Below are 12,174 nucleotides of genomic sequence, written 5' to 3' on the forward strand. Positions count from 1 at the left end.
TCCAGCAAATACACTAAGTAAGATAGAATATCAACACCTTGGTTTGTACAAAGGTTTCACCATCTCAACACATATCAACACTTGCCTTCCACCAGTAAATGTGTCAATTGGATCAAAACTTTCAAAAGTCTAATTTTACTCAGTGTGTTTGTACATGCTATATTGGCAGTTTATTATAAACTCTTGATGTGATGTGTACCTATGAATTTTTATTATGTCAAGGTAAGATTTCTTTCAATAATTCCAGAAACGCAGAGCATGGCTGTTCACTATGCTATCACAGTCTAATACAATTAGAGCTTGTGTTGGGTACAAGGCCTGTAGTTTGGGACATGTCGATTTGCTGGCAATTTTTTTGGCAAAATGCTGGCATAATAGGTGCATATTTTGCACACAAAAAATCAGGATGCTCTAATACAACAGTCACATGAAATAAATTAATTCGTAGTTAATTGTTACAGAAAGTGCAAGTGGCGATCGAGATACTCTAATAGAACAATCAAGCAAGCTTCTTGGTAAGAGCAAATGCATACTCTAATAGAACAGTCATTTAAAGGTGAAATTGTAGCTTTGCATATGTAAATGATCAATTAAAGAATTGCTGGAAAGAAAAATATGTGGGAAAAAGGCAAAATAGACTCATCCTTACCTGTAGTTGTGTTCACAAAATCACTAAATGTAGCCTAATTATACGCATCACTATAATTTGCTTTTGTTGTCTTGCATTATAATATTCCTAACAAATATAGATATTTCCATTTGAATGGAACAAAATAATTATGCAAAATTGCTTGAATTGCTATTACACTGCAATACCTACTAAATGTGTAAATATCCATTAGCTGAGTAATCTGTGTGGCTGCTGGGAGGATAGTTTCTTCATTTGACCTCCAAAGAAGTAACCATCAACAGAGACATACCGGCTCCCATCTATAACACTAAATACAGATCTTGTCTAAAGAATCAGAGACAACGCCAATAGCATTGCTGCCATGCCCAAACCTTTTTTGATCTGTTAGAATGAGATGCATGATGAGCATATATGGATTTTTATGTTTGTAATAATGGTCATGGTTATTAGCATGAATTGGTCATGAATAGAGATTGACAATTGAGTCGGTAAATTTCCTACAATACATTATAAATTTTCAAAAAAAAAAATTCCTGAAAACTTGTTCAATGGCAAATACCTATACTATACAGGGGATTATACATCCACTACACATATAAATTGCTTGTGTTTACAGTATGTCACGTCATGTCACCGTAATGTTCAGGTGCTTTCATGAGTCAAATAAGCAGGATTAGTGTCCATTCTGACATCAATGCAGTGTTGAATGGACTCATACTGTGGTATAGTGGATGACCTTATGTTGTCCTGACTCATCAGATCATGCGCTGGTGATGACTGCATCTCGACTGTGTCTGCAGTGAGCTGTTGAGTCTTTGGAATTACTGCTATTTCTAATAAAGGGAGCCTCTTATCAATACAGCATACATCATGCATACAATAGTTTTACTGCAAGACACACACATACACACACACACACACACACACACACACACACACACACACACACACACACACACACACACACACACACACACACACACACACACACACATGCTACCTCTTTTTTGCTTATATAAACACCACATCATCACAACAGTGATGCCAATTATGATTGCCACTAGTACAGCTATGGTCATTGAGAAGCCTATCATCATATTAGAACACTGATTATCATCATCATCATTATTAACCTTTTGGATCACATCATTTGCTATCACTGAAAGTGAGTAATAAAATTGTTTACTGAAAACCATACATGCATAAATTGCATACACAATTATACATACAGTGCTCACTCCATTATCAGAATTCATTGGGCCCTGGGCGAGTTCCAATAAACAAAAAGTTTAGATAATAGAAGCCTATTCATAACTTTGTTCAACTACTCTAATAGAACATACATCTTTGTGTTATTTCCACAGTTTGGATAATGGTATGTTAGGATAATCGATTGCTTAATTATAGAGCACATACATACATGCATATATTATTATCATAAAAAGAGTGCAACCTGAAAAATCTGGGTGAAAAAGAAAACAAACAATGAAATAAAAGGTGGCAGCCAAGAAATGACTCCAATACATGTTCTTGCAAATTAGCAATGTGTTGGGTGGTATTTTCTTCTAGTTTACAAGTAGCTACAAGGAAAATTTTAAGTTAAAGGTATGAAACAAGGGAGGTCACCTACACCTCTAGTAGATATTTAATCCCTAATTTAGACAGATATGCAAACAAGTTTGCAAAATGAAAACACACTTGTTCCAGTACAAAACCATTGGGAGTAAACACATGTTCAACTATTTCATATGACTACATTTGGGTGAATGCAAACTAACTATGGTATATTTTCAGGTATAGGTGACCTCCCTTGTTTCCCTATTTGTTATTTTTATGATCATTTATTATTAATTTTTTTCTTGTGCTTGTTTGTTTGCTTTCTTTGTAACTGCTGTTTAACTGGTGACCCCAGCCATACCACATCAAAAGAAAAGAATGGTGTCAGACATGTCTGAATGCATGCTTTAACCATCAATTACTGAAAAGTAAAGTGCCAATTATACTTCATTTTCAGCTATGTTCAGTCCATTACATAGTGCTGCAAAGGAAGAACAATATGAGAAACTCCACTGCAATCAATAATAACCACTATGGAATATAAAGATGATTTCCAACAATGTAAGGAACCATCATGTGAATTGTACTTTGTCAGTCGGTCGGTCGGTCGGTTGGTTGGTCAGTTGGTCGGTCATTCACTCACTCACTCACTCTCACTCACTCACTCACTCACTCACTCACTCACTCACTCACTCACTCACTCACTCACTCACTCACTCACTCACTCACTCACTCACTCACTCACTCACTCACTCACTCACTCACTCACTCACTCACTCACTCACTCACTCACTCACTCACTAACTAACTCACTCACTCACTCACTAACTCACTCACTATAGCTCACTCACTCACTCACTCACTTACTCACTCAGGCGGACAGTCAGACAGTAGAAAATTGCACTGAAGTATCAATTTTCATTGCAATCTATTGGAAACATTACAGGTTGTACTGAAGGCACTGTCAGACCTAACCAATACTTCCAAGGTGCCATGTAGACTGGGTTCTGTTTTTTTGTGAGATAGTATAAACTTCCACAGTCCCTAATACACAGCACTACCATACTATTATAATATTATTAAAGTGCTTCTTTGACATACATATCACTGCTGCACTTCACAGTACTAAGTAATTGTATAAACAACGGCTCAGGAGCAGAGACATAGCTAGAATATGGGCCACCTGGGCCTAGGCACGGGCATTAATAGTTATATACAATAATAAACATCAAGATTGAGATACTTTAATAGAACAGTCGTCTTAATATAGCAGTCTGGCAAATATGAGCAATAGTAAGTACTGTAATAAACTGTTAAAACACATTCAATTCCATAGGGTATAATGTTTAAAATTTTCCTAGGTGGTGTATAGTTAGCAGAAAGCTATAAAATTCAGGATTGAGATAGCTACCCTAATACAGCAGTTACCTTAATACAGCATTTTCCTTGGGGGAGCATGCCCCCAAGTTGGCACACAAGGTATGTCTTTCCTACACTGACTTGCTATGAATACACCTGTATATAGCTAGGCCTGGCATCACCAAAAGTGTGCTGAGGAGAACACGAACAAACTACAGCATGATTATATTGTACAGATATATTATTTATATGATGGTGCCATAGAATTCAAAATAATGCAGGAGTGGTATACATGACATCTTCAGTATAATTGGAAGATAACTTATACCAACCATTCATACACTACGACTTCCTCTTTTCATTTTCATGCATTGAAAAATAGACAAGGGAGCTAGAGGAGTTGAATGTGTGGTATGGTAATCGTTTTCTGACCCAATCCCTCTGCTATCTGCTATGTCTCATCAAACTTTCATGGTATTTCAATTTCAGGCTTGTTTTTAAAAACATGCAATGGTCGCTTCAAATAGCTTAACATATTTGTGGCTTCATCAGTGCAATGGGTGAATTTGGAAATTTGGGAATTTGTTAACTACATGCAGTACATGTACTTTATATTGTTTAACAAGTATACACAAAATTGGAATTTTCAACTAGAATAGCGACCATAACACATTGATAAAAGGTACTGAAACAAGCTGGAGTATGTAGTGTATGATATAAAATCACAGTAAAACAATAAGAAGTGTTATATCCCTACTGTGCTTACTGTGATTTTATGATATCATGCACTACATAACTTACTGCGGCTTGTTTCAGTACTTCTTATTGATGCGTTATGGTCCCTACTCTAGTTGAAAAATGAAATTCCAATTTTTTTGTGTACTTATTTGTTAACCTTTTAAAATAATAATTATTAGACTGGTGAACCCACACATATCGCATCAAAAAAGATATGGCACCGGCTTAGTTATATCAGTTATCATCTGAAAAGTGAAGAATCCATTGTACTTCATTGTCAGCTACAGTATATGTTCAACCCGTTACACAGCAGTACAAAACAAGAATTATTCAAAAAGCACCTCTGCAATCAAAGTAACTACTATGAAACATATGGATGATTTCCGTTATGAAAGGAAGCCATCATGTGCTACCGCCAAATTGACACTTTTTGCTTTCTACCATTGACCGCTGTGGTAATCATCTTCTGGAATGTGTGCATAGGCCTATGCGCATCCATTGACATGATGCATTAGTTGACATTGTTTACCATGCTTTGTCTCAAAGTCATCATGGGGTTCTTAAGGAGCAGAGAGTTTCTGGTGATGACCACTCCCACCCTGGTGATGTTTACCATCCAGATTTCCAGCATGGCCGTCCTGCATATTTTGACATTTAAGTTCATAACACATCCTTCTCGGAGTAGCTGCTGCAGCTGGGGACTTAACAAAAAATGAAAGACATTGAGATGTCGTAGCTAGAGGAAGTAGAGTGTGACTTTCTCCCTTGTTGTCGAGACATATGGTGTGTGGTTTCCTTTTGCTCTTTGGGCTCTCCACTCCATTGCTGATTGCACCACGGCTAGAAGTGGTGCTTCTGCTCGACTGGTCCGTAAGAACTTACATCAGCAGCTTTCAGTCACTTTGGCTGAAGAATGCAAGAATGATACTGGGTTCTACAGTGTGGAGACACTGACCTTCCTTTGTTAATGTTTAGTTTTGCAGTTATTTTTAGCGTAGGAATATGCTATTTTTTGTAGCTTAGCTAGTTTAGTAGTTACTTGTCATTTTGTAGCTAATTTATGTCATATATGTTGTGTAGCCAGAGCTACAACACTTTTTGCTGTCAGCAAAGGTGAATAGGACACAAAGGACAACACCATAAAGAATTCATTGTACATACTGCGGTATGCCAAAGGCCCCTCTCGGGATGAAGCAACGTCGAACAGTGAAAAATCAAGCCTGTAGCCTTAGCCGTTATTGAGTTACGCTTGCCTTTGAAAGCATCAGTCAGTCAGTAAAAAAATCCATTAGTTTTTTTTTTAAATTCTGTAGCAACTTGTTGAAAACATTTCAGGTTGATCTGAAGGCTTGTTTGGGCCTAACCAATACTGGCTGCCTCATTGACGTCTGGGAAAAGTTAGGCTGATGTGGGTGTGGCCCATGAAAAACATGTTTTTCATGGGCCACACCCACATCTTTGTGGTCACAGTACTATGGTACTGTATGATACTGGCTACATGGCAAATTTGTAAACAACCTCGTAACAATTTATTACTGCATAGCCTACAAATTAATTAATATTAATTTTTAAGGTTGAGCAATGTTACTTAATTAATTAAAAATTTTCACAGATTTGCAAACAATTCCAAAATGTATTAGATTAATATGGAGGTCTAAATATTTCATGGATAAAATTTTCATTGTTAGCTCCCAAAACCTTGAAATCAGCGAAAAAACTTTTCTCTTCAAATATTTAGGCTATACAGTATGTATGACAAGCTAATCTGACAAAGTTGTATAGTCTTGCTAAACTTCAGTAACCGCTGTATATAAAAGTTTTTCTGCACTAAAACATGGATTTGTTATCACTGTAATGTTAATCTGAAACCATCAACTACAGTATGAGTATTGAAAACAGCAAAGCTGTGAAAAAATGGTGCAGCAATGCTAGTTTCAAATATTAAAAGGTGGTGGCCTTAGATATCACATCATTTTCAAACTATGTAGTTTGTTGGTTGCACTGTAGGCTGTTTGAGTTACTTATTTTGTTTTTGTAATTCTTGTTTAAGCAAGGCTAGCAAGTACAAAAACTGACCTGTTGCTTATTTTGGGTCTGGTTTTTCATTAAGTGAAATATCAAAACCAGGCAGCTGTTATAATTGTAATACTGGGTGAATGCAAAACCAATTTTGTGACATTTAAAACATCATTGAGCTTTTCTGGCCAAACATATCACCCCAAAACCAGCCTCAGAATACCTTCAAGGCATCTTGGCAGTATTGGTGGGGTATAAGCAAGCCCAAAAGTGTATACAGAGTGGCCAAAATGCTTCTGTTGGGTTACTACAGATTTTTTTTGTTTGGCAGAATTTTCTACTGACTGACTGAGTGAGTGACTGACTGACTAACTGCCTGATTCCTTCAGACAAGCATAACCCGACAACCACTAAGGCTACGGACCTGATTTTTTTCACTGTTAGATGTTGCTTCAGCCCAACTGGTGCTTTTTGGCATATCGCTGTACATACGGTGTACAACACATACTTCATGGACTCACTTATGTCCTCCTTTTGTGTCCCATTTATCTTTGCTGACAGTGCAATGTGTCTATGTGTAGTAGCACTGCATATAATGCAGGGCCGTAGCCAGACTTTTATCTGGGTAGGTTCTTTTAGAAGAAAAGTGGACCTTTTTTGAGGCCCTTTTTATATGGATTACATTATGGTGTGTGAAGCACACCCAGCATGTGAAGCACACCCAGCATGTGAAGCACACCCAGCATGCGAAGCACACCCAGCATGCGAAGCATGCTGAAACTAGGGGGGTCTGGGGGCATGCCCCCCCCCAGGAAATTTCTTGAAAATAGACACTAAAAGGTTGAATTTAGTGGCATTTCAGTCAATAAAAATAACAATTTTTAGGTAGGCTTAAGACCAGCTATTTGGATGACATCTGGGAAATATCTCTACTATACTACTGTAATTATACCATCTGTGTCTATAATATATTGGAATGTCACAGTGAATAAGAATGGGAAAGATTGAGCGCTCTGTTGGATCGTGCATTGAAGCATGGATGCTATTTATGGGCTCTGCATGGGGGGGCTTGCCCACCAAAAGTTTTATATTATGAAAGTTCTAGTTAAGGCAACAAACATGGTTTTGTAAATAAATTAAGTAATTACATACAGATTTTAGAAGAAAACATAATTGTGACCGTTCTATTAGAGTGATTGTTCTATTAGGGTGGTTGACTGCTCTATTAGAGTATCTCGATCTTGCATTGCATTACAAGCACTGAATGAGCCAGCTACTCGGAGCACTTAATTTAGCTTCTTATTAGTGGTGTTTATTAAACTGGAGCTAATGGACTTTTGCTACTGAAAATTTGGACTTGTATACTAAAAATGTGGACCTTTTTGCTAAAATTGTGGACCTTTTTACTGAAATTGTGGACCTTTTTCCCAAGAGGGCGGTTCTTCCGAACCCCCCGAACCCCCCCTGGCTACGGGCCTGATAATGGAATCATCCAAGTTTTCTGTTGGATTGATTGCAAAGGTCCATCTCATAGTTTTCTTAGTTTGTAATACTGTGTAATGGGCTGAACGTTGCAAAAATGAAGGCATTTCGCTTTCAGTAATAATTTAATGGCATGCCTGGCATGTTCTTCCTTTGATGTGGTATGTGTGGGCTCATAAGCCACACAATAATGCTATAGAAAATGTAAACAAAGAAGTAGAAGGAAAAGTTGGATTAGGGATAAACGAAAAAAAGTACTGAATAGCTAAAAGTAGTGAACAAGAGAGGTGGACATTTAATCTAGATTGAAGCATAGGAATTAAATGTCCACTAGTATATCTGCATGTATAGGTAACCTCCCCTTGTTTCACTACTGTTTTTTTTTTATCCTTAATCCAACTTTAAGATTCCAATTAATTTACCTTCTGCTTGTAGTTTATTAGACAGTAAGTGTGACAACAAATTGCACTTGTGATTTTTCAAAAACTGTACATAATCTCCAGTTATTTATCTTATTCATATCACAGAAAATTGGATAAAGTGCTGTAATATAATTCACCATATTTAAAGTGAATTGGTGAAAGCTTGTGCAAGTTAAGTTTTTCTCAATTGGATAAAACATGAAGAAAATAAGACAAACTTTTAAGGCACACATCACAATAATGAATAGGTACATCAGCTCAAATTTGGTTCCATACCAAGGGAGTTCTCTTGCAAATATATTAGGTTATGGAAGCATGAAAATGGCAATTTGGTTTCTGTACAAAGTATCTGTCTGTTGGGAATCTTCCTTGGCACATGGCACACTATCATGTGACTACATACTCACTGTATATATGCAACTGGATTTGCAAAAAGGTACCCTTTTCACACACAAAATTTGACTCATTTTTTTATCTTTGAAGCTTCATAACTTTTTGATCATGGCATATTGTATAATTGCCTGAAATTTCCCTGAATAAAACTACAGTATCAGGCTACATTTTGATAGTTAATCAGTGTAAGGAGTCAATTAGTGTTACATCATTTAGTTTGCTGGTATGTAAACTGTGTGGAAAGGTACTGTTTCGCAAATCTGGTCAAATATAAAACATACCAATTGTTATTGAAGTTGGCTCACTGCTTCCTTGACTATTTACAGCTGCAAGAATCACAGTATAAGAAATGTTTGATTGGTAGATCAAAAAATTGGACAAATAAGCCACTTCTTCTCTGACAGTTTTAGATGTTGAGTTTCCTTTTGTTAAAATAGTCACGTTGTAATGTGTAATTTCAGTCACAGAACAATTGATCTCTGGTACCTAAATTATCACACATAAGAATGATACATGCTATTGTGTTCTTAAGCTTACTTTCCAGGTGATCATAATGTCATCATTTTCAGTTTCAGCAGTAATATCAACCACAGCTGGAGGAGCTGTGAGGCAAATACAAAGTTCTGCACATACATATACTGTACATGGTACACATACATGTAATACAAGCAATGTATAGTACCAGACACATACGATATGAAGGTGAAGTCTTGATAGTAGTCTGCCTTGCTGTGAACCGATGTTTCGTGTATCTGAGATCAACTGTGACATCATATGATGTGTTACTGTTTAGATTATTAAAAGTGAAATTATTATTACTAGCACTGAATCTGTAAGTAATAGATGATGATGATGATGATATTGTTACTGACTGTGACAAAACTCCACAACCTGGATGAATATGTGTATCCCATGAAATAGATAATGATGTTGCACAAATTTTATTAACTACAATGTGTCCAATTGATGGTATATCTACAGCACAGATAAATGTTTAATTTCATGACTTAAACAATAAGTTCTTACCAACTACTGTCAAAGTGCCTACACTACTCTTAACAAGCAGAAGTTGAGCTGATCCATTTACAACCTCAATAAATGTAAACACACACTGATATGATGATTGATTGTGAGTCTCATCCACTGGACCAACTACTAGTTTACTATTAGGAGAACTTGTTGTGTTTACATCACCAAATTGCCACATAACTCCATCATGTTTATTATCAACAATATCATCTCCATCAATGGTGACATTACTAATAACGCTGCCATCACTACTTCTTGTGACAATTATCCAGTCTGGTGTAGTTGTTATAGCACTGGCTCCCTCAAATCCACATGCACTCTCTGCCATATCATTCATACATACTGCAGTGTCTTGTGGACCATTAGTGATAGTGAATTCTGAAATGCACACAAACTCAAGTATGTACAGTAAGTTGTATACATGATGGCCAACTCTGCAAATCTGAGGAGCATTAAAAATTATGGCAGTCACTGTATGACTATAATCTTACATAACATTTTGATAGGACTGTACTGGTTCCACTTTTTACTGATACTTCAAGTGGCAACTACTTACCTTGGAAGTATCTGCAAGTAAAAGTAACGTAACCAAGTACCTTAATTAGCTGCATATACTTCATCACTGCACGCATTTATATGTAATGTACACTATACGTAACTTATCCATATATCAATTTATTTTTTTATTTGTGTAGTAGTTCATGGTATTTCTGTGCAAGTTTTAACACAATAATGGACAATTCACTGTACTGAGCTCATGAAGTGACTGACTGTACAAGACTCACTAGAAATACAAACCAGTTCAGTTGTTAGTGCAGTAGTCTTCTATGCTCTACTATGGCCTGAGAAGAAGTCTAGATAATGGTTGTCACAGAAATAGATACTCTAATAAAACACTCATGAAAAACTGCTAGCCTGATTGCTCTATTAGAGTTATTGACTGTTCTATTAGAGTATATCAATCTTTTTCTTGGATTGTATTTTCACAGAGAATTTCAGCATAAAAAATAACTTTATCTGTTAATACTAGCATTTTGCTTGGTGCTTTCAAGCATTTATTGTGTTTGTGAATAGGCTTGTACAAACAATGTCATTTTCATCCGGCACACTTGATAACTGGTACCTGTGCGACAATACATTCACCAATTCCAATACCTCATGTAAACAGCAGTATCAACCCTATACCAATGCAATACTAGAATTGGTGCAGCCCTACATTTTGATAATGCATGCAAGTGTATTTTTGTACACTTTGCATGCATGTTTTTGGTGTCAAACATTCCAATAATAGCAAGAACAAGGAAAACATAATTAGGAATTTAAGTTTAAGGGATCACAGTGAATAATAAGTAGTGAAATAAAAGAGCTCGAGGTTGTCTACACTTGCAGATGTACTAGTAGATATTTATATAATCCTTATACCATGCACTGTACATATACTTCAGTCTATGGTCACATCTGGATTAGGAATTAAATGTCCACTATTACCTGTGACTCCATTAATTGTTTGACTACTTTTTATTTCTATGATCCCTATTTGTTCTATTAAAATAAGTGCTATAGAGGTACTATTTCTGACTGGAGCAGTTTTAGGCATTTTTAGGTGCTTCCATAACGCTTCAGTTTTAACAGTGTGCTTAAATTCCTAGCACTTGTTGAAATTGTTTCCTTATTGCAACAACTGGTGAACCCACACATATCACAAAAAAAAGAATTACACTGGAAACACCATAAAATTAATTTTGCATCAGAATACGTGCCCTGTATGTTAATTACTGAAGTGAAGAGACCATTATGTTTCATATTCAGCTTTGTTCAGCCCATTATGTTTCAAACGAAGAACAGTATGAGCGTCTCTGCAACCAATACAGTCACTATGCTGATTTTCTTTGCCAGGGGTCATTTAAGTATTACCTAGAGATAACATTACTTTTGGGATCAAACTTTTATCCACTGACTGTTCTATTAGAATATCTACAACAACTACAATGGTTGGTCAGGTCGGAGCAACAACTTTTGGCTTATGCTAGCATATGCTTAATATGTCTCATAGCACCTATTATGCTGCTCAAAATTATTGTATGCTAGCATAACCAGCAGATGCCTAAAACATTATGTACTGTACTTACCCAATCCAGAAAGTGAATGAGTGCATATAGCTAAAGCAATCATCATAAATAAAGTAAAACACCTGAAATCTCCCATTGTATAGCTAGATGCCGTTAAACCTGCAGAAAATAGAACCTAATTACAGATTATATAAATTGATCTATTAAATAATACTTTCTCAAATTATCTACTTATGAGTGACTGCCCTCATAACCTCTTACTGTAAACAGATGCATGATTTACTATACTGTGCAACAATCAACACAGTTTACAATACAATGCTCACAGTTGCATGGTTTTAATATACTCCAGGAGTCCAAGCCTATCTGTGAAAAATAACCATTGCATGATGGTACCTGAGGCAGGCCTCAGAAAGGTAATAATGGCTTTACAGGAAACATTAGTGGCAATGAGATAGCTACAGCACTTACCTGCACA

The 12,174-nt window shown here is 36.3% G+C and overlaps 2 protein-coding genes across 2 annotated transcripts in view; both read right to left on the reverse strand.

Moving 5' to 3' along the window:
- The window catches only part of LOC136237829 (receptor-type tyrosine-protein phosphatase H-like), a 161,474-nt gene extending 149,627 nt beyond the window's left edge, over positions 1–11,847 (reverse strand). Inside the window, exon 1 of the mRNA XM_066028049.1 lies at positions 11,757–11,847. Coding sequence (XP_065884121.1) covers positions 11,757–11,832 — 76 coding nt within the window. The 5' untranslated portion in view covers positions 11,833–11,847. The remainder of the gene's footprint in view (positions 1–11,756) is intronic.
- On the reverse strand, positions 1,197–10,021 carry LOC136242095 (uncharacterized). The gene is made up of 6 exons (XM_066033484.1): positions 9,625–10,021; positions 9,256–9,573; positions 9,136–9,200; positions 8,880–9,084; positions 1,632–1,790; positions 1,197–1,464 (listed from the first exon to the last, which is right to left on the reverse strand). Exons 1-6 carry the CDS (start codon positions 9,962–9,964, stop codon positions 1,274–1,276), a joined length of 1,278 nt encoding a protein of 425 aa, XP_065889556.1. The 5' UTR covers positions 9,965–10,021; the 3' UTR covers positions 1,197–1,273.
- Positions 11,848–12,174: the final 327 nt, after the last annotated feature.

This window comes from Dysidea avara, chromosome 1 (assembly GCF_963678975.1).
Source record: "Dysidea avara chromosome 1, odDysAvar1.4, whole genome shotgun sequence".
Classification (NCBI taxonomy): Eukaryota; Metazoa; Porifera; class Demospongiae; order Dictyoceratida; family Dysideidae; genus Dysidea; species Dysidea avara.

Bases quoted from the DNA above. Each gene is read 5' to 3' on its own strand.
- LOC136242095 (XM_066033484.1), bottom strand. From the start codon at position 9,964: ATGAATGATATGGCAGAGAGTGCATGTGGATTTGAGGGAGCCAGTGCT. The intron at 1,791-8,879 runs GTATGTTTTATA...ACTCACTTTCAG, and splicing joins GCCAACTTCAATAACAATTG to TGATAGCAAATGATGTGATC. The intron at 1,465-1,631 runs GTAGCATGTGTG...TCCCTTTATTAG, and splicing joins TTTATATAAGCAAAAAAGAG to AAATAGCAGTAATTCCAAAG.